This window comes from Antechinus flavipes, chromosome 1 (assembly GCF_016432865.1).
Source record: "Antechinus flavipes isolate AdamAnt ecotype Samford, QLD, Australia chromosome 1, AdamAnt_v2, whole genome shotgun sequence".
Lineage (NCBI taxonomy): Eukaryota > Metazoa > Chordata > Mammalia > Dasyuromorphia > Dasyuridae > Antechinus > Antechinus flavipes.
The window spans coordinates 82,311,164-82,334,812 of record NC_067398.1 but is presented as its reverse complement, the minus strand read 5'-3'; the positions used below and the strand labels follow the sequence as shown (position 1 = coordinate 82,334,812).

At 37.5% G+C, this 23,649-nt stretch overlaps 1 protein-coding gene across 1 annotated transcript in view; it reads left to right on the top strand.

Annotated features, from left to right (window-relative positions):
- The first annotated feature begins 9,055 nt into the window (after nucleotides 1-9,055).
- Nucleotides 9,056-23,649, top strand: part of DOCK3 (dedicator of cytokinesis 3) — a 513,257-nt gene continuing 498,663 nt past the window's right edge. The window contains exon 1 of the mRNA XM_051985737.1: nucleotides 9,056-9,147. Within this exon, the coding sequence (XP_051841697.1) occupies nucleotides 9,111-9,147 (37 nt within the window). The 5' untranslated portion in view covers nucleotides 9,056-9,110. The remainder of the gene's footprint in view (nucleotides 9,148-23,649) is intronic.

The window sequence follows — 23,649 nt, the reverse complement described above, 5'->3', positions numbered from 1 at the left end:
GCAGAAATAGTAAATGCATTCTTTTCAGATAGTGATGCAATGAAAATTACATTCAATAGAAAGCCGGGGGAAATAGACCAAAAAACAATTGGAAACTAAATAATCTCATACTAAAGAATGATTGGGTGAAACAGCAAATCATAAACATAATTAATAATTAGACCCAATAAAATGACAATAATGAGACATTATACCAAAATATGTGCGATTCAACCAAAGTGGTAATGAGGGGAAATTTTATATCTCTAAAGGCCTACTTGCATAAAATAGAGAAAGAGAAGATCAGTGAATTGGTCTTGCAACTTTTTAGTTTTTAGCTAGAAAAGGAACAAATTAAAAAAACCCCAGTCGAACACTACACTTGAAATTCTAAAAATAAAGGGAGAGATTAATAAAATTGAAAGTAAAAAAAAAAAAACCCATTGAATAAATAAATAAAACTAAGAGTTTGTTTCATGAAAAAATCAACAAAATAGGTAAACCCTTAGTAAATTTGATTAAAAAAAGGAAAGAGGAAAATCAAATTGTTTGTCTTAAAAATGAAAAGGGAGAACTCACCACTAATGAAGAGGAAATTAGAGCAATAATTAGGAATTATTTTGCCAGGCCTCATTTCCAAAATATATAGAGAATTGACTCTAATTTATAGGAAATCAAGCCATTCTCCAATTGATAAATGGTCAAAGGATATGAACAGAAAATTCTCAGACAAAGAAATTGAAACTATTTCTAGCCATATAAAAAGATGCTCCAAGTCATTATTTATCAGAGAAATGCAAATTAAGACAACTCTGAGATACTACTACACACCTGTCAGATTGGTTAGAGTGACAGGGAAAGATAATGTGGAATGTGGAGGGGATGTGGGAAAACAGGGACACTGATACATTGTTGGTGGAATTGTGAACACATCCAGGCATTCTGGAGAGCAATTTGGAACTGTGCTCAAAAAGTTATCAAACTGTGCATACCCTTTGATCCAGCAGTGTTTCTACTGGGCTTATACCCCAAAGAGATACTAAAGAAGGGAAAGGGACCTGTATGTGCCAAAATGTTTGTGGCAGTCCTTTTTGTAGCGGCCAGAAACTGGAAACTGAGGCCCATCGATTGGAGAATGGCTGAAAATAATTCTGGTATAAATTGTGGTATATGAATATTATGGAATATTATTGTTCTGTAAGAAATGACCAGCAGGATGATTTCAGAAAGGCCTGGAGAGACTTACATGAACTAATGCTGAGTGAAATGAGCAGGACCAAGATATCATTATACACTTCGACAACAATACTATATGATGATCAATTCTGATGGACATGGCCCTCTTCAACAATGAGATGAACCAAATCAATTCCAAAAGAGCAGTAATGAATTGAACCAGCTATACCCAGCGAAAGAACTCTGGGAGATGACTATGAACCACTACATAGAATTCCCAATCCCTCTATTTTTGTCCACCTTCATTTTTAATCTCCTTCACAGGCTAATTGTACACTATTTCAAAATCCGATTCTTTTTGTACAGCAAAATAACTGTATGGACATGTATACTTATATTGTATTTAACATATACTTTAACATATTTAACATGTATTGGTCAACCTGCCATCTGGGGGAAGGGGTGGGGGGAAGGAGGGGAAAATTTGGAATGAAAGGTCTTGCAAATGTCAATGCTGAAAAATTACCCATGCATATATCTTGTAAATTAAAAGGTATAATAAAAAAAGGAGTTACTTTGCCCAACTTTGTGCCAATAAATTTGATAACTTAAATGAAATGGAAGAATACCTTCAAAAATATAGCTTGCCACTTACATGAACTGATGCTGAGTGAAATGAGCAGAACCAGGAGATCATTATATACCTCAACAATGATACTGTTTGAGGATGTATTCTGATGGAAGTGGACCTCTTTGATAAAGAGAGCCTTAATTGATCAAAGATGGACAGAAGCAGCTACACCCAGAGAAAGAACACTGGAAATGAATATAAACTGCTTGCATTTATGTTTTTCCTTCTGGGTTATTTATACCTTCTGAATTCAATTCTCCCTGTGCAACAAGAAAACTGTTTGGTTCTACACACATATATTGTATCTAGGATATACTGCAACCCATTCAACATGTAAAGGACTCTTGTCATCTGGGGGAAGGGGTGGAGGGAGGGAGGGGAAAAATCGGAACAGAAATGAATGCAAGGGATAATGCTATAAAAAATTACCCTGGCATGCGTTCTAGCAATAAAAAATTATTTAAAAAAATATATAGCTTGCCCAGACTAACAGAAGAAGTAAATTGGTTAAACATCCCATTTTAGAAAAAGAAATAGAACAAGCTATTAATCAACTCCCTAAGGAAAAATCCCTAGGACCAGATGGATTTACATGTGAATTCTACCAAACATTTAAAGAACAATTAACTCCAATGCTATATAAACTATTTGAAAAAATAGGGGTTGAAGAAGTCCTACCAAATTCATTTTATGATATAGACATGGTACTGATTTTTAAGCCAGATGGGTTGAAAACAGAGAAAGAAAATTATAGACCAATCTCCCTAACAAATATTGATGCAAAAGTCTTAAATAAAATATTAGCAAAATAATTACAGAAAATCATCCCCAGGATAATACACCATGACCAAGTAGGATTTGTACCAGGAATGCAGGACTGGTTCAATATTAGGAAAACTATTAGCAAAATTGACTATATACAATAACCAAATTAACAAAAACCATATGATCATCTCAATAGATGCAGAAAAAGCATGTGATAAAATCCAACATCAATTCCGAAATAAAAGCACTTGAGAGTATAGGAATAAATGGACTTTTCCTTAAAATAGGAGCATCTATTTAAAACCATCAGTAAGTATCATATGTATTGGGTATAAACTAGAACCATTCCCAGTAAGATCAGGAGTGAAACAAGGTTGCCCACTATCACCATTACTATTCAATATTGTATTAGAAATGCTATGTTCGACAATAAGAGTTGAGAAAGAGATTAAAGGAATTAGGGTAGGTAATGAAGAAACCAAATTATCACTCTTTGCAATGGTATACTTAGAGATTCTACTAAAAAGCTATTAGAAATAATCCACAACTTTAGCAAAATTGCAGGATACAAAATAAATCCATATAAATCCTCAGCATTTTTATACACCAACAAAATCCAACAGCAAGAGATATAAAGTGAAATTCCATTTAAAATAACTATAGATAGCATAAAATATTTGGGAATTCTATTTGCCAAAGGAAAGTCAGGAATAATATGAGCAAAACTACAACACTTTCCACACAAATAAAGTCAAATTTAAATAATTGGAAAACTATTAAGTGCTCTTGGATAGGTCGAGCAAATATAATACAGATGACAATGCTACCTAAACTAAATCTATTTATTTTATGCTATACCAATCAGACTCCCAAGAAACTATTTTAATGACCTAGAAAAAATAACAACAAAATTCATATGGAGGAACAAAAGGTCAAGAATTTCAAGGAAACTAATGAAAAAAAAAAGCAAATAAAGGTGGTCTAGCTGTACCTGATCTAAAACTATATTATAAAGCAGCAGTCAGTTGATAAGTGGAATAGGTTAGGTTCACAGGACAAAATAGTCAATAACTATAGCAATCTATTGTTTGACAAACCCAAAGACCTCAACTTTGGGGATAAGAATTCACTATTTGACAAAAACTGCTGAGAAAACTGGAAATTAGTGTGGCAGAAGCTAGGCATGGACCCACATTTAACACCATATAAGATCAAAATGAGTTAATGAATTAAGCATAAAGAATGAGATTATAAATAGAGGAACATAGGATAGTTTACCTCTAAGACTTGTGGAGGAGGAAGGAATTTATGATCAAAGAAGAGCTAGAGATCATTATTGATCATAAAATAGAAAATTTTGATTACATAAAATTAAAAAGCCTTTGTACAAACAAAACTAATGCAAACAAAATTAGAAGAGAAGCAACAAACTGGGAAAACATTTTTACAGTTAAAGGTTCTAATAAAGGCCCGATTTCCAAAATATATAGAGAATTGACTCTAATTTATAAGAAATCAAGCCATTCTCAAATTGATAAATCAAAGGATATGAACAGACAATTTTCAGATGATGAAATTGAAACTATTTCTACTCATATGAAAGGGTGTTCCAAATCACTACTGATCAGAGAAATGCAAATTAAGACAACTCTGAGATACCACTACACACCTTTCAGATTGGCTAGAATGTCAGGGAAAGATAATGCGGAATGTTGGAGGGGATGTGGGAAAACAGGGGCAATGATGCATTGTTGGTGGAGTTGTGAATGGATCCAGCATTCTGGAGAACAATTTGGAATTATGCTCAAAAAGTTATCAAACTGTTCATACCCTTTGATCTAGCAGTGTTACTGGGCTTATATGCCAAAGAGATATTAAAGGAGGGAAAAGAACCTGTATGTACCAAAATGTTTGGATGCCTATCAATTGGAGAATATTTGGGTGAATTGTGGTATACAAATGTTATGGAATATTATTGTACTGTAAGAAATGACCAGCAGGATGAATACAGAGAGGCCTGGAGAATCTTATATGAACTGATGCTGAGTGAAATGAGCAGAACCAGGAGATCATTATACACTTCAATAACAATACTATATGAGGATATATTCTGATGGAAGTGGCTATCTTCGACATTGAGAAGATCCAATTCAATTCCAATTGATCAATGATGGACATAACCAGCTTTCCAGAGAAAGAACACTGGGAAATGAATGTGGAATACTTGCATTTTTGTTTTTTTCCCCCAGGTTATTTTTACCTTCTGAATCCGATTGTTCTTGTGCAACAAGAGAACTGTACGAATCTGCACACGTATATTGTATCTAAGATATACTTTAACATGTTTAACATGTATGAGACTGTCTGCCATCTAGGGGAGGGGCTGGAGGGAGGGAAGAGAAAAGTTGGAACAGAAGTGAGTGCAAGGGACAATGTTGAAAAATTACCCATGCATATGTTCTGTCAATAAAAAGCTATAAAAAAATTTTTTTTGAGAGCAGAAACTAAAAAAAAAATATTGAAAGCATATCCTTTGATCTAGCAATATCACTACTAGGTCTGTGTCCCAAAAGAAATTTAAAAAGAAAAAGGAAATGGACCTATAGGTACAAAAACATTTACAGTTCTTTTCTTGGGGCAAAGAATTAGAAACTGAGAATGCCCATCGATTGAGGAATGATAAATTGTGGTATGTGAGTATGATGAAATACCATTGTAATATAAGAAATGAGCAGCAATATGCTCTCAGAAAAACCTGGAAGGAGTTACATGAGCTGATACAAAGTGAAATGTGCTGTGTACATTTGTAACAGCAATATTGTAAGATGATCAGCTGTGAATGACTTAGCATAGTCAGCAATACAATGATTCAAGACAAGTTTGAAGGAATTATGATGAAAAATGCTATCCATCTCCAGAGAAAGAACTAATGATGTCTGAATACAGAATGGAACATTTTTAACTTTATTTTTCTTGAGGATCTTTTGGTCTATGTTTTCTTTTATAACATGACTATTATAGAAATATTTTGCATGACCCCATATCTTTAACTTATAACCTACAGTGAATTGCTTGCCTTCTTATTGTGAGGGTGAGGAAAAGAGAAGAAGAGAATTTGAAACTCAAAATTTTTAAAAACAAATATTAAAAATATTTTTACAAATGACTGGGGAAAATAAAATGCTAAATATTTTTTTAAGTTGAAGATAAGAGTTTAAGGAAGGGTGGTAGTGGTGCCTGTAGTGTCAAAGAGAATAATGACTGAGGGAAAAGGTCATTGGATCGGTATGGAACTTTGAGATTCTAGCAAAGCAGGGCATAAAATTGAGGGTAGTAAGAGGAAATTGAAGCAATAGGTAACACTTCACTGTGGTTCACTATATTTTATCCCTTTCCCTTTTCTCTAAAAATTTTAAGGCTAAAATATCCTGTGTTTATGAGGACCATGGGAAAAGGAGCAAGATGGAAAGTCATGAGAGATAACATTACAGGATTTACTGATAGATACAGAATCCAGATCAGAGATTTTAAATGTACCAATGAAACTGGATAAATAAATCAAAAGATTCGCAGAATCTATCCTGCCTATAGTCACAGTCAAAAGCATCTATTAAATGCTTCCTTTCTTCTAGATCCTGTGCTAAGCACTGGGGATACAAAGAAAGGCATCAACAATTCCTGCTTTCTAAGCACTCACATTCTAATGGCAGAGGCAACTATGTACATACAAAGAATATACAGTGGAAATAGGAGGTAGTCTCAGGGAAAAGGCTCTAGCAGTAGGGAGAGGGATAGAGAGCTGGAAAAGCCTGTTACAGAAGGTGGGATTTGAAGTCTTTTCTTTTAAAGAAAGCCAGAGAATTTGGCAGGCAGAGAAATCAGGAGGGAGAGTATTCCAGCCATGGGGAAGACAGTCAGTGAAAATGCCCATAGCTGGGAAACAGAGCATTTTGTGTGAGGAACAGCAGAAAGGTTGGTGTTGCTACAGTAGAGGAGTATGTGGAGGGAAATGAAGACTGGAAAGGGAATAAGAGCCAGATTGCAAAAGGATTTAAAAACTAGAGGATTTTATATTTTATCTTGAAGGTAAGAGGAATCCATTGTGACTTATGGAGTAAGGAGAGTGACATGGTCAGACTGTTCTTTAGGAAGATCACTTTGTCAGCCGGATGAACAATGGACCAGAGTGGGGAGAGACTTGAGGAAGCAAGACTAACCAGCTGTCTTTTGCCGTAGTCCAGGCAGAAGGAGATGAGGGCCTGTACCAGGGTGGATGCTTAGAGTAGAGGAGACAGAAAATATGTGAAGAAGTTAGAGACAATGATGCCTTAGGGAGGAGCTTTCTGGTTTCCTCTTTGTCTCTTATTTCTTCCTCTAGGCAAGTGGGGATATCAAAACAAACAAAACAAAACAATAATAATAATAATAAAATCAACAACTGATTGACCCCTCCATACTTGCTGCCTAAGCAGAAGTTCTTTGCGATTCAACATCAGCATCCAGTTAGGTCTGGCTTCCCCCTAGGAGCAGGAAAGGTTATATTCCCATCTTTCATTTTGACTTTATCTTTTAGACTTTACAAGCAATTTTGTACCTCTCCTACTCAAATGTTCATCACGCTCTTATTTTGTGCAAAGTAATTTTGTCAGACAAAAATGAAAAAAGCCTACAACAAGCTTTTAGTTGTCTGCGTTGGTGACTGGTTCTCTTTTCCTCCTTAGACCATAAACTACATGGAGGCAGGGAAGTGGCTAAACTACCTGTCATTTCTTTTCAGGCTCTGTTTTGTTTTTGTTTTTGTTTTTGTTTTTCGCATACAGGAGGTCAATTACTGTTAACATATGGGTTAGAGGGAATATAGAAATCCACCATAATTTCTGGTATTCACAAGCCACAGATAATTGATAAGACAAATGAGAACAGTTCCGAGGAGGCTGCAGGACGCCACTCACCCAGCATCTTGAAATTGAACAAAAGTTAATTTAAAATTAAAAGTTAATTTAAAAAACAATTCATAGTATGTAGTTTCACTAAGTGGGAGGAACTAGAAACTCTGGTTCTCATTAAGAGACAAACTGGAGGATCTTCTTGGATGGATAGAGCACTGGACTGTGATTCAGAAGAGTTGGATTCTACTTCCTACTCTATCTTTAATTCCCATGTGAACCCAAGCAAATAACTTCCCCTTTCTGCTCCTCAGTTACTTCTCCCCTAATATGAAAGAGTTAGATTAGGTGCTCTTTAAGGTGTCTTCCAGACTTGCCATTTCTAAAATCAATTGATTACCAGAAGTCCTGTCTCTATCCTGTTCCACATTTCCTGGCTCTTAATTTCCCTTCTTCCCAACTCCGGACTCACAAGGTTTGGAGAGCTGAGGGCTGGGGGTACCCAGCTTGGGCAAAAATTCATATCGAAAGACTTGAATGTGGTTTTGACCTTGGCTTCAGTTTCTCCATCTATAAAATCTAGGACTAGGCAACTAACGGCCCCTTCTTTGACTGACATCCTATATTCGATGTCCCAAGGTTCTTCTCAGCTTTGATAGTCTAGTCTATGTTCTTAATGACCTTCCTTTTTTGACTGTGTTTTAAGGCACCTGCCTTAGATTCTCTGATCCTTTAACATCCTACAATCAGGGTATGAAGCTCTGGGAATGTTATGGCCCAGATCCCTATGCCAAATTCTGTACGCAGGTGGCCAATATAGGCAGCAGAGATTGCAAAGAAGGGGTGTAGGTCTGCGGGACAAGGCTGGAGGAGGCAGGGAGCGGAGAATGACAGCTGCTCTGGAACGACCCCCGCGGTCACCATCGCTTCTCTTGGGCCTCCGCGGGCCACTCACCTCCTGCGGATTTCCCTTTATTCCAACTGGAGTGGAGGCAGAAGGGGTAGAGCTGAGAGGGGAGGGAAGAGAGAGCCGGGAGGCGGAGGTGTGAGGCCCCGGGTCGCGTGCTGGGTCCCAGTGGCAGGAGCCCGGGTGCGCGAGACCCCGCGCGAGGCGTAGGGGAGCGCATGCGCAGGATCCTGCCGAGTGAGGGAGCCGCGGCGCTAGGAGGGGAGAGCAGAGGAGAGAGAAGGAGGAGCAGGAGCCAGAGAGGGAGCAGCAGCAGCGGCTGCCTGCCGGGAGGGAGCGAGTCCTTTGCCTGTGCGGACCCGGAGCTGCGGAGCTGCTTTAGAGGGAGGGGGAGAGAGCCCGGGGGGGTGGGCCGGGAGACCCCTCCCTCCGGAGCCCGCGGAGGTGCCTTCCACCTCCGCTTCTTCCCGCCCCATCCCGCCCGGCCTCGGATTCTGTCCGGCATGAGTCGCTGACCGCCAACCCGCTCGCCGTCCCCGGCGAGCTCCGAGTGCGCCACCGCTGCCGCCGCCGGGGCGCAGAAGCCCGGAGCCCAGCCCGGAGCCAGCCGGGCTGCCAGCCGCCCCCGGAGCCGCGGCAGCGGCATCAGCATCAGCATTAGCAGCATCAGCGGCGGCAGCCCCGGCCCCGGGCAGCCGCCCCCGCGCCCAGGGAAACTGTTGATCGGCGCTGAGCCCGCAGGGGAAGCGGCTCCTTCGGCCTGGCCATGTGGACCCCCACCGAGGAGGAGAAATACGGCGTAGGTAGGTGCGGACCCCTCCTCCACCCCTTGTCCCCTGAGCGGGCTCCTGGCGGGGGAGGCGGTCAGCGCGAATGACCCCTCTTCCCCTCTCCCCGAGACTGGAACGGAGCATCAAGGGGAGTGATCCCTCCTCCCCTTCCTCGGGATCTGGGGGTTCTGGGATGACCCCTCATTCTGCATCTCCCCAAGGCTGGGGGGTCAGAGGGAGTGACCCCTCCCCACCTCCGGCTGGCAGGAGTGAGGGGGAGGGGCAGAGGAGTGTGCGGGGGAGAGCTGGAGAAGGACGGGAGTATTATGAGCGGGGGTGGAGGGGGGGGGTGTCGTGTGTGCGTGTGTGTTTGGGGGCGCGTTGCATGGTTCCCCAATGCTTGGGGAGAGGAAGAGGCGATGATTGCACTTGTACATATGTAGCTGATGGCAGCATCAGCAGCCTCAGCATCTCAGAGTCCTGTCATGTGTTGGTACCATGATGTTTGCGTCTGTCACATCTGCAGCCCCCTGGTTCGGTTCTTCAGCCGCCACAGCCCTGACGATTCTTCTCTTACTCCCCCCACCCCTCCACTTTCCGCCTCCACTTCTATAGGCTTCTCCCTTATCCCCCGCTCCTGGCTTAGGTCGCGGGGCAGCTGCGGCCCTCTGGTTAGGATCGGAGGGAGAAGGACCGGCCGCTGGCTGCGTTTTAAACCAGGCATGGTGCGGTCTGTGTGGCAGAAAATCGTCTGCTGGGGTGGTGGCTCTTGGCATTTCCAGTCCACCAGTATTTCAGAAATCCATTTCAACTATTGCTTTTGATAGGGAAGCCGGGCTTTCCGAGAGTCCAATCGGCAAACATAATCACACTGGCTCACCGGTTTAATCTATTAATCGGTGCATTTTTTCCTCTATTTCTTCCTCCCATTTTAATCTTCCCTCTGATCATCTTGATGAGCGGGACTTTGTGAATCAGAGAAATGGGACTTTAGGGGGCGCAAGCGATGCGGTGCTAAGAGCAGGTGCTTGTTTCCAGGAACAGAAAGAAACATTAGACAGTACACAATGAAATGTGGTGTTTGTACGATGACCGTTTTTAAAGTTAGTAAGGCTTTTTGGATTAAGCTGCATTCTCTTGATACATGCAATGACTGCTGAGAAATTCGCTTGGAGCACTTTTGATGAAGCTTGGTATCGGAATTTTGTCAAGAGAAAAACCAAACTCTTCAATAATGTGGTACTTTGGTTCTTAGGATTAGCTTCAATATTTTCTCCACTTGAGTTCTATAGACTCCCCAACTGGTGAGCTTGTTTATTTTGGATTTTAGGCATGAAAATAAAGGATTATAGTATTGACGGTTTGTTGTATACAAAAAAAAAAAAAAAAAGAACATTTGCTGATTCCTTTTCATTCATATTCTCCTAAAGAACTGTAAATATTTAGAAAGTCTTCTGCATCTGTGGCAATGTTGAATTGTGTTGAATGAAACAAGTGCTTTTTAAAATATTTAGACCTCTTTAAAGAACATAAACAAGAAACAATTAACATTTTGGCGTCACTTATTCTACAGTCATCTTTAATCTAGATTTAAAGTTTAAAGAATTCTTCCAAAATTGAATTGGGCTAAAAGTATAAATACTGTTTTAAAATTAATTAATGTCAAAATCTGGGTTTTTTTAGGAGCAAGGTAGTGTTATTTTAATTGCATGTCAGTTATGTAGAAGAATATGTTATTGAATTATTGCAAATTTGTCATGTGTATCACCTGTCAGTTTTTCTGTTGAAGCCATATTAGCATATTGAGGCTACAACCTTATTTTTGGTGCTTTTATTGTAGATGAAAAATCTGTTTAAACAAATGTGTTTCATGACATATTTCCACAAATTAATACATATCACCTTTTTCAGCCTGATATAATTTTTTTGTTTAAATTAACATACAGTTAAAATTAGCTTCAAAAGCATGAAATTGGCAGTAGCAAAACAAATATTTTGGAAAGTTTTAATAAGGTGGTATGTTGTGATATCATTTTGTATGTTTCCATTATGGCAAAGTGCCATGCTAACACTAATTTCACTTTGGAAACTGGAAATGTTATGATGATAGGAAAACTTGTGTTTTTTGGACAGAAGATTTACTTTACTTAAAAATGCAACTTCAGAAAGTTTTTTGTGTGTAATATATTCTAATATAGTTGTCACCAGGAAGAGGGTTGAAATAAGGGGAAATACATCTGGAGCTATAGTGGGACCTTTGCCTCCACTCTGACAGCTGAGAAGGCATCGGAGAACTGGAGGAAGAAGGCAGGGCCAAGATCCAGCTCTAGCCTTCACCCTTTGCCTTGAAGCATCTCCTTGCATACAAAATAGACATTTTGGTGAAATAAAAGAGTTGATTGTTTATCAGCTCTAAAACTTGTTCTTGAAACTAATTTTTCATTTTACAGTGTTTCAAATAATAAACCACTAATCTTTAATGCTTAAGGTAGTGGATCATACTGTTTCTTATTTTGGTATCACTACTGTTTGTGTAAAGATCCTTTTGTACGTAAAGAGAACACAATGTTATGCAAAGCTATTAAAAGCTTTTTAATCTGGTGTACTATATGTCTTAAAGCATTTTAATATTTGAGACTGTCTAGAAGGTGGGATAAGGTTATTGATGTTTATTTAGTAGTCTGGACTAAGAAAGCCACTGCTTCCTTAGATTGGAGTTGCAAAATGCTGACCACACACTATGTGTTGCTGAAATGTCTGTTGAATGAATGAAACCATTACTTGGAAGACATTCTCTGTAGTTTGAGTTTTTAACCTGGGATTCATGGTACCTGAAATCTGTGAATATATTTCAGGGGGTCCCTGAATTTGGATGAGAAAATAAAGTGCATCTTTATCTCTACCTTTTTCTAGTTGAACATCTACATAGGCTTTACTTCAAGTATTAAAAAAACAAAACATAACAAAACATTATTGAGAAAGGACCCAGAGTTCTCACTAGATTGCTCAAGTGCTCTAGGATATATATCAGACTCAAAGGGAACCTGTTCTCTGGAAAGGAGGGAGATTCTCTTAATTTAAATACTCTTTTTGCCTTTTTTCCTCCTGCCCTTTTCTTTCCCCCATACCCTTCCCAATTTAATCATTCATTGACTTAGAAATATTTTTCCCCCAAAAGTTCATTTTCTAGTTGACTGGAACTTAAGGAATTTTTTTTCATAGAAATAACACCAAGAATTTATTAAATATCTGTTTCGTGCAAGTTATTCTATTTGGGGTTAGGGATGTAAGTATGATATAAAAAAGTCTCTCCTCTCAATAAACATATTCTACAGATAAGGAAAATATTAGTTACACAGATATGTAAATAAAGAATAACCTGAGGAGAGAGATTCCTTGCAAACTTAAGACAATCAAGAAAGACTGAACTCCAGAAGAAAATAAGGGTTTTCTGAAGCAAAGATGAATTGAGTCTGCAGACCAAGAATGTAGGACAAATTGTGCAAAGATGTAAAAGCAAAGAGGTTCATTGTAGAATTCAGGGAACAGGCCAATTTGATTGAAATGTAGAGTATATGGAAGAATGTGAAATAGATCTGAACAGGCAGGCTGATGCCTTATCATGAAGGTTTAGAAGCCAAACCAAGGATTTTATCTTAAAGTTCATAAGGAACCACTGGAAATTGTTGAACCACTGGGAGTGACATAAAGACATCTCAATCTCTGGAAGATTAGTTTGACACATGTATAGAAGATAAATCTATGAACTCATCAGTGAGAATATTTCTTCTAACGATGAAGATTAGAAACCCTGCCATGTTTGCTCCTGTTATGTGACCTTCATTCAAGTTCATTCAGTATGCTCATGACATAACAGAGTTGGAGCAGCTAGATAGTGCAATGAATAGAGCACCATCCCTAAAGTTCAAATCCAGCCTCAGACACTTAACACTCCCTAGCTGTATGATTCTGGGCATATCACCAAAGCCCAATTGCCTTGCTAAAAGAAAGAAGTGACAATGCAGGCTGGATGTTTTTTATCTTGTTCTTACTATATGATCTTGCCTGGGTCCTTAAACCACAAACTGGGAAAGTGTCTATATATCTCAATATGTGTGAATCCTTTTTAGTTTTTTTTTAACAACTATCTTCTTCAGTTTTTTTCTTGAGAATGAATATGCAATGTCCAATTTCACATATGGCCAACTTATTTTTTCCCCAACTTATTTTTTCTCCTCCTCGATAACATATATGTAATGCATCTTGAAGTGCTTGTTCAATGTAAATTGTATTCATAAACCAGATACTAATATTTTCTTATCTATTTTTAGGTTTTGCTTTTGTCCTTGCTGCCCTACATGCCTAGAAACCCCCCCTTCTCCCTCTTTCTATTTTACATCTTGTAAGAAGGCTCTAAGCAGATTAGATGGGAAAACCCATCTATTTCTTTAAGCTTGCATCTCTTTCCATGATTTTCCTTTTAATCTATCAACCTAGAAATTAGTAACTCACTTATCTCAAATTTTTAGGTTTATAACATATTTTTTCTCACGACAGTGTTGTTGATGCAGGGATTTGCTTTTGTTGTTGTTGTTACCGAAAATGACCTTCTAGGGCCTTTTTACCGCCACAATTTCCCCTTTTCCTAATTTAGTGGTCAATAAATTACAGTGGTTCCTTATTGTCTCCAGGATTAAATATAGATTCGTCTGTTTAGCTTCTAAATTCTTTTCCAGCTGAATCTATCCATTTTTTTTCTAATCTCATTATTCTTCTCCATGTACACTCTCGAAACAATCTGATCTTGCTGTTCTTTGTATTTGGTAGTCTTTGTAGTGGCTGTTTTTCTAACCTGGATTGTACTTTCTTCCCATATCACTCATTTCTTTCTAGAGTCAGCTCCCAAGGATTAGAACTGGGGAAAGGACTAGTTAGTATCAGCTTCTATCTTAGGCTTTATTTTTTAAAAATCTTTTTGATGTTGGTACCTTTCCTCTTCTTTCCCTTAAAAATCACACTGCATGGTCCAGGGCTCTTGGCACTGGATTTAGATTTAGGTACAAATTATGCCTTTGATATTTACTACTAGTGTGACTATGGGAAAGACATTGAGTCTTCCTGAGTCTCAGTTTCCTTATCTGTAAAATGATGGGGTTTGAATAAATGACTTATGTGATTTCTTATTTAGTTCCAGATCCTATGCTCCACTTTGCCTAGGAAATTGAGTAGAATGTGGTAGCTAGAGGTAGTGACTAAGCCCTACTTGGTTACTGAACAGGAAGATTTGTTGGGATTACTTGATTCTATTCACTCATTTTCCCTCCAAAATAGTATTTTTTTTGAATTAAAAAGATATAACCTAAAAAAGAGATTCTGTTTTTATTACAAAAATTTAAGCAATTTTCTTGCTGGAGGAAAAAAAATATTCAAAAGGAAGAGTAAATGGATAGTGAACTAAACTCTTTTTTTAAAATAACTTTTTATTGACAGAACCCATGCCAGGGTAATTTTTTACAGCATTATCCCTTGCATTCACTTCTGTTCCGATTTTTCCCCTCCCTCCCTCCACCCCCTCCCCCAGATGGCAAGCAGTCCTTTACATGTTAAATAGGTTACAGTATATCCTAGATATAATATACGTGTGCAGAACCGAACAGTTTTCTTGTTGTACAGGGAGAATTGGATTCAGAAGGTATAAATAACCCGGGAAGAAAAACAAAAATGCAAGCAGTTTATGTTCATTTCCCAGTGTTCTTTCTTTGGGTGTAGCTGCTTCTGTCCATCCTTGATCAATTGAAACTGAATTAGCTCTTTTTATCAAAGAGATCCACTTCCATCAGAATACATCCTCAAACAGTATCATTGTTGAGATATATAATGATCTCTTGGTTCTGCTCATTTCACTTAGTATCAGTTCATGTAAGTCTCGCCAGTCCTCTCTGTATTCATCCTGCTGGTCATTTCTTACAAAACAATAATATTCCATAATGTTCATATACCACAATTTACTCAACCATTCTCCAATTGATGGGCATCCATTCAGTTTCCAGCTTCTAGCCACTACAAACAGGGCTGCCACAAACATTTTGGCACATACAGGTCCCTTTCCCTTCTTTAGTATCTCTTTGGGGTATAAGCCCAGTAGAAATACTGCTGGATCAAAAGGTATGCACAGTATGATAACTTTTTGAGCATGTGGAACTAAACTCTTGAAGACATAGGTATCATGTCTTCATGACATGATTATGAACTATTATGACACTGAGTTCATGCATCTGCAGATCATAAGAGTTGCATTGGTCACTCATTGAACCAGTATTTATTAAAATTCTTCCAAGAGAAACTATCTATGGTAATTTAAAAAAGAAAATAATGGAAACCCTAAAAACTGCCAAGCCTGCTAATAAAATGTTATTATTTGCAAATGGAGTGGAAAAAGTAACAACTTGTGTAATTAAGTCTTTTAGTTAGTTGCCATTGTTGTTGAGTCAAGTGTTTTTAACTTTCCCAGATTCTAAATTAGGGCTTTTGATTTTTTTTTGTATTTCTTTTCTTAAAAAAAATTTTCACTAGTATTTTATTTTTCCAGATACATGTAAAATAATTTTCAACATGTATTTTTTAAGACTTTGTGTTCCAAATTTTTGTGATTCCTTTCTCTCCCCACTCCAAAGATGGCAAGAATATAGGTTAAATGTGTGCAATCCTTTTAAACATATTTGCATATTTGTCATGTTGTACAAGAAATATCAGACCAAAAGATAAAAAACACAAGGAAAAAAAAAACAACCAAACCAAAAAACAAAGGTAAAAATACAATGCTTCAATCCACATTCAATTTTCATAATTCTCTCTGGATACAGATGACATTTTCCATCCCAAGTCTATTGAAATGGCCTTGAATCACTTTTTTTCAAGAAGAGCCAAGTCCCTCACAATTGATAGTTATATAATCTATGAATTATATTCTCCTGGTTCTGCTTATTTCACCCAGCCTCAGTTCATGTAAGTCTTTCCAGGCTTTTCTGAAATCAGCTTCCTCATCATTTCTCATAGAACAATAATATTCCATTACATTTATATACCATAACTCATTCAGCCATTCCCCAACTGATGGTCATCTACTCAGGTTCTAGTTCCTTGTAAACATTTTTGCACATATGGGTCCTTTACCCTCTTTTCTCATTTCTTTGTGATACAGACCCTGGATTGAAACTGCTGGATCAAAGGATATACACAGTTCTATAGCCTCTGGGCAGAGTTCCAAATTGCTTTGCAGATAGTTGGATTATTTCACAACTCCACCAATAATGAATTAATGTCCCAGTTTTCCATTTATCATAATCTTTTCCTGTCATTTTAGCTAATCTGAGAGGTAACCTAGAGTTGTCTTAATTTGCATTTCTCTATAAATTAGGGCTTTTGAAGGGGACTAATTGATGACAATAGAAACCAAAATTTTTATACATGTCCAAAACCAAGAGATTCAATTGGAAATTAATACCTAAAGCTTCCACAGAATACGATTAGATACAAAGAAATAATGTATTAAGTACTTTATAAGATACTATGCTAAATGTTGGGCACATAAAAAGAAAAAAACAAGATGGTCCTTGCTCTCAATTTCAGTAGGGGAAGACAAAGCATAAAGGGGTAATGGAAAGTGCTGAAGGGTAGGAAAAGGAGACTACTCTCTTGGTGGGTAGAGGTGGAACAAATTAATACAGGAAGATGGAGCAAATCAGTGTGCTGACTGGGTAGGTTCGAGGCTGAGTTGGCAGTGGAGAATTTAATGATGATAAAACTATTCATGGCTTAATGTCAGTTTGGAAAATGTCTACTGGAATGTCCCAGGGATCTCTTGTTTGCCAGGTACTGTTGAAATATAATAGCCATGACTTGCATGAAAATATAGATCAATCAATTATTGTTGGCTAACATTTATTAATCCCCTACTACATGCCTTACTCTGTCCTAAGTACTAGGAATAGAGAGACAGGCAAATGAACAAAAGTCCTTACTATCAAGGAGCTTATAGTCTATTGAGAAGTCAATATGTAAACAACTTTGTACAAGCAAAAACATATCTATCTATATCTGCATCTATGTTATAGATACCTGGTAATAGTTGGGGGTAATCTCAGAGGGAAGGCTTTAGAACTAAGGAATACTGGGAAAGGTTTTGTTTTTCTTTTTTTTGCCAAGGCAATTAGGGTCAAGTGACTTGCTAAAAGTCACACTGCTGGGAAGTGTTCAAAGTGTCTGAGGATAGATTTAAACTCAGGTCCTCCTGACTTCAGGGCTGGTGCTCTATCCATTATACCACCAAGCTACCCCTGGGAAAGGCTTTTTAAAGAAGGGAGATTTTAGCTGAGATTTGAAGTAAGAAGAACTTTTCAGAGAAGCCAAGAAGCACAGATGAAGTATTTAACAAATTTCCAAGTTACAAAAACTAGAAGAGTTCCCAGATACATTGGATCTAAAAATATCTCATCTGACTAGAAAGATAAATTAAATTTAGTAAGAACAATGAAGTTCTTCACTCATTTTCTTTAGGGTTCAAAAAAATCAACTCACCAGTATAAGCTTTGAGAAGTATGGCTGGATATCAGTTAGATTAAAAAAAGATCTAAAGGTTTTAGTGGCAAATAATGTCAAATCAACAAGCATTTATGAAGGCCTATTATATGCTAACCGAAGTGTGGAGTGTACAAAGAAAGGCAAAAAAATAGTCCCTGCTTGTAAAGAATTCACATTTCAAGGGAGTAAACAATATAGAAACAATTCATGCAAACAGAATAAATTAGAGTTAATTCACAGATTTAGTAAATGACAAAATCAATGTGAGTCATTAGTGTGATGTAGTAGCAGCCAAAAAAGCTAATGTAAGCTTGGGCTGCTCTAAGAGGTCTTCGCTGATAATAGTCTTGAAATAGTCTACCTTTATCACACCCTATCTGGAGTATTGTTTTAAGTAGATTTTGATAAGCTGGAAAGCATCTGAGAAAGGTAACCAATATGGTGAAGGACCCTTGGCGAAGTAATATTAGCTGAATGACTTCAAGATCTTTAATCTGGAGAAGAGAAGACCTCAGAATAATAGCTATATCCAAGTGTTATGAAGCCCTTCTTGTTCCATTTGTTCCATTTGTTCCTGGAGCACTGAAGTATGTGTAGTGAGAGGGAGTTTAAATTCACATTTAAATTTCATTAGGTAAGTAATCATAAAATCTCAATCAAAAAGAATATCAGAGACTCCTTATGTGATCTAACCCATTGCTAAAGATCCATTTAAAAAACACATGACAGGAGGTCACACAGTCTTTGCTTAAAGACCACTGTTGAAGGATAACTCATCACTTCTTTGAACAGTTGGTTTTACTGTTGAGCAATCTCTAATTATCCAGAAGCTTTTCCTTATATCAAAATTGGAAAGAAGAAAAGTCACAGCTCTCTTTTGTCACATTTACATGACCTCTGAGGCCTCTTTTTCATTTTACTTATATTACATATATACATATACATGCAGACACATATACATATATGTATGTATATACATATATACATACATACTATATTTGTAAGGACATGATTTTCTCCCTGCTTTGTTGTATCCCAGAAAATTTGGTATGTTTTATTATCATCTTTTTATTTCACATAGTTATTAATTATTTCTATGATTAGTTCTTTGATCCATTTATTATTGTTACATCTTAATTTGGGTCTGTATCTTTTGTTTGTAATTGCTGAACCAATTATTTTATTGTTTTATGATCTATAAGGGATGGATTAACTGTTTTTTACATTTTATATTTGTTTGAAATATCACAGTGCCCTCAAATGCAATTAGTTTTTGTAAAATATCTATTGGTGCAGAAAAAATATATATTCTTTTGCTGTACTATTTAGAAGATTCCTTAAGTTTTGAAAAACTCATTTCTCCAGAAATTTGTTTGGTTCTATATTTTCCCTTTTATTTATCTTTATGTCAGATTTTTCCAAAACTAAGAGAGATATTGAATTTTCTTGTCAGTTTTAGGTAACTATCTATTTTCTTATAGCTCAAGTTTGCTTTCCTTTATAAATTTGGGTGCTAAGTATTTGGAATATCTTAAGTTTATTACTGATATTGGTTTATTGTCTGTGGTTCTTTTCAGCATAATATAGTTTTCTTATTTATTTTTGAATGTTTTTGTTTTGTCAGATAGCATGAATACAATTCATGTTTTTTTTTGGGTTCTCTTGATGCACAATAATTTTTTCTATCCTCAGTTTTATTTTGTGTATGTTTTTATGTTTTATGTGTTTCTTATAAGCAACAGATTGTAGGGTTGTGTTTTCTTATCCAATCTGTCACTCTTCTTCATTTTATTGGATTGTTTAATCCACTCACATTTAAAGTTATGGGACTTAGGTTTATATTTTCCTCCATCTGTTCCCAATATTTTTTCAAGTTATGATTTTTCCTTTTTCTGCTATAAACACAGTACTATGTTCCTCCATTTATCTTACCTTATTCTTTTTTTTTTTTTTGAAGTGGCTCTGTTCCTATTATTTCTCTTTTCTTTATCCCTAAGCCCCTCTTCTTCTTTATTACCACTTTCCCTCTGGGGTTTTTCTTATTAGTCCCTCTTTTTTCTTCCTAGTTAATCAAGTATATTTCATCTTTTTCTCCATTTCAATGAGTTTAGTTCACATGTGTTTTAAATTTTACTTTTTGTGCCCCTTTCCAAAAAGGACTTCACTCACTTTATTATCCATTCTTTCTTTTTGTCTGATCTAGAATATTATTTTCTGATTCATGATCCCTATAATTATCTGGATTTTCTCTTTTCACTGTATTTCTCTTGCCATCAAAACTTACAAGGTATCCATTTCAGACTTCTCCCTCTAGGTGCTTTTTGTCACAGCCTTGTAAGATGTGCCCCACTGTTTCCTCTTTTCTATTGTGTCTCTCTCAGAACATTGCCATTTATTGCAGGTATCATGATGGTCCTCATGGGAGAGTCCCTTTCTCACTGCTTCCCTGCATGGTTATCTCTCCCCAACTATTTGCCTCAAAATTTCTTCTCTCGTCCCTCTCCCACTTCCCCAAGTGTCAGTTGCTCCCAGAATAGCCAGCCTACTCCTTCCTGAGATGGAACCTATAGACTTTTCAAACACCAAGTGCACCAGGCTTCATTCAGTAGAGAGCTCCTTCCCCCTTCTCAGATCATCTCTTTTCATCTCTGGTCAGTGTAATCACCAAAGCAAGATCTCCTTCCTTTTCCTCCTTTTTCAATGTTTCCCCGCCCCCTCTCCTCAGTTTGTAGGTGTTTTTCTTTATGATATCTTAGGAATTATTGTCCCCTTATTGCTAGCACTTGATTTGACCATATTATACATTGCTTCCTATTTCTCTGCTCTCTTTCCCCTTTTAAGATACCCTCCAGTCTTCTAATAAACTCTCCTGAAAAAATTATTTTCCTATAGGAACAATGTTGCCAGATACTTTTCATGAAGCCCCAGTTCTATATCCACTGTGCTACCTAATTGCACTTTCCTGCACCCCCTTTACCTGCTTCTTTACTGTTACCTTCACCACTCTTGTCTTTTTGTCTTACTGGTCTCTGCTGTTACTTTGCTGCTATTATTGCCCTTGGCTGCCTCTTTGAAAAACAGATGATCTCTTCAGTTCTGTTTTTTTTCTAAAGCTGTTTCAAAAACATCTTTATTATTTAATGTCCATCTTTTTTCATTTATGATTATGGTTATATTTGCAGTTTTGGTCACCTTGGACTGTATCCTGAGTTCCATTGCTCTTTGGAGCACATTATTACATTTCTGCCTATATTTTCTTAAGGCCTAGAATTATCATTTAATTATTTAAATTTTCTTTCCTTAGTATTTAAAGGCTTTTCTCCTAATCACTTGAGGAACAATTATTTTTTATCTGAATTATTAAATTTTACCATTCTATGTCTTGGAGTTTGTAGTCTTAGGTTCCCCCCCCCATGATCTTTGAATCCTTTCAATTGGTATTTCATTTTCTATATTCAAAAGTTCTGAGCTCTATTATTTCCTACATTATAATATTAATGTTTTTTGTCCTGTTGTGTTCTTCTAGGAGACCTAAGATCCTTAGGTTGTCTATATGATGCTCTATCTTTAAGATTTGTATGTCTTACTTACACATAAATATATTTTCTTTCAAAGTTATTATGTTTTTTTGCTTCTTTTCTTCAAGATTGTTCTTCACTTTTTTTGTGAGACTTGCCATTGCAATTCCATTTTTTCTGTTCTTTCCATTGTTTTTGCTATTCAAGGTATAATTTTGCTCTCATATCCTCTCTTCTCTTTTGAACCATTCTGGACGAATTTGTTGTGGTTCCATGCTATCTTCATCTTCCACAGGGTCTTCTGTCTCATCAAATATTGAATCATTTTCCTTTGTTTTGCCGTATTTATTCACAGATGCCTGAACTCATTTACTAGGTCTGGAGGCCACATTTCCTTCTATTGTTAATGCTTTCTCAGTGGATTTAACAGCTTTTGTTAAATGTCTTTTGAGTTTTGTTTCCCCTGGGATCTTTGGCAATTTCAATCTTTTTTTTCCTCTTTATTTTCTCCTATTTACATTCTGACTGTCTTCTCTGACGGTAGTTTCTTTAGTGGCTGGATCTCAAAGTGTTTCTTTCAGACTCCTTCAACCCTGGGCAATTCACAGTTCCCCAGTTTAGATCTCTGACCCCTGGATGTTGAGCTCTTTTCCCTCAGGCTTAGTGGAGTGCTCCACAGCTCCACTGCCTCCATCCTTTTCTGTTTGGCTCAGTTCCCTGACCCAGCACCAGCAGAGAACTTCCCTGTTGTACTAGATGATTGTCCACCCCGGCAGTGTCACGTCAGAGCTTTGTGGCCTTGATGCTGTAGAAGTGGGGACCACTCCCTTCCCCCAAGCAGGCTTTTACTGCTGAAGGGCGGGCACTGAGCGAGTTGTTCATCATATACTGAATGAACTCCTGAAGCCTGGAGCCAGGGTCTTCCTGGAACAGGGAAGCAGGGCGTGGGGTTGGATCCTTGGGTTGGCTGATGCAGCCTCTGATTGCAGCACAGGAGGTACAGGAGGGGTCCTGAGTGAGATCAGAATTAGTGAAAGTCAGTTCGATTTTTTAACCCTTTTTGGAATTCTGGGTATCTTAGACAATGGAGTCGGGGGAAATTATTTTTTCTTTGGTACATAATTTGTTTTGGAGAGATTTGAGAGGTCTTAGTTATGATAAGAGAAAGTTTCTAGTCCTTCATCTTGTTTCTCATGCGATCTGCAGGGATGAGCTTACATTCTAATGGGGTATAAAGAAGCTATGTACACAGAGACATGGTAAAGAAGTCTAAAGCTGGGCTAGGGGAGTTTAGAGTAGAGGATCATTGTTGTCCTGGAAACTTCTGGGAAGAATTCACTTTAAAGGAAGGGATCTCTAGAGTAGAAGGATCTTTCAGAATGAGAATACCTTAGGTTTGGAGGCATCGGAGGTGAAAAGGCTGCTGGACTATGGGGGAGATTTCTGGAGACTTAGGATAATGCTATAATAGAAGTGGAATAATATAATAATAATGATGACGAAGTAATGATCCAGCAAAGGCTACTTACCCTATCTCTGTCTCTTCTATTTTTAGACTCTTGTCATTGATATAAATTATATGTGTACACAAATAGATGTACACATATATGTATGTATAAAATTTCCAAATTTATGTATCCATTTCTCCTATCTTTCTTTTGATCTCTTCTAATTTCTAGTCTTAAACCAACGACTACCTATTGGACACCTTGAATTGGATATCCTATGAGCATTTCCAAAGCTAACCTCATTATCTTTCTCCCTTGACTCTCCCAGCTGAACAACTTCCCTAAAACTGTTGAGGGCACTATTATCCTATCAATGCTCCAGGCTTCCTCACTCTAACCTATCCACATATCCAAATTATTGCTAAGTCTTGTAATTTCTGTCTATATATGTCTCCTGTACATTGTCTTTTCATTCATACAACCTCTGTCCTATTGAAGATTATCATCAGTTTACCCCTGCTCTATTGCATACCCTTCTGATTGTTCTTCCAGTCTCAAGTATCTTCCCATCCAGTCCAGCCTCCATTTAGTTGTAAAATTGATCCTCCTAAAGCACAGGTCTGACCATGATACTTCTCTATTTAATAGGGTCCAGTGGCTCCCTCTTACATACAGAGTCAAATATAAAAGTGTGGAAGCTATAGAAGTTTAGAACTTTAATGCTTTTCTAGTCTCTTTGCGCTTTACTCCTTTCTATGCATTCTATAGTTCAACAACAATGGTCATTTTGTTCCTTGGACTTAGTACACATCTCCTGGATCAAAGCTTTTCTCCTTATTATCTCCCATATCTGTCATTCTTTCATTCTTCATTTCCATTTCCAGTCCTTTCTTGCTTCCTTCGAAATTCAGTTCAAATCCCTCCTTTTGCAAAAAGTCTGCCCAGGTCCCAGCTTACACTATGAGAAAGATTGAGGCTGGCCGGCTGAT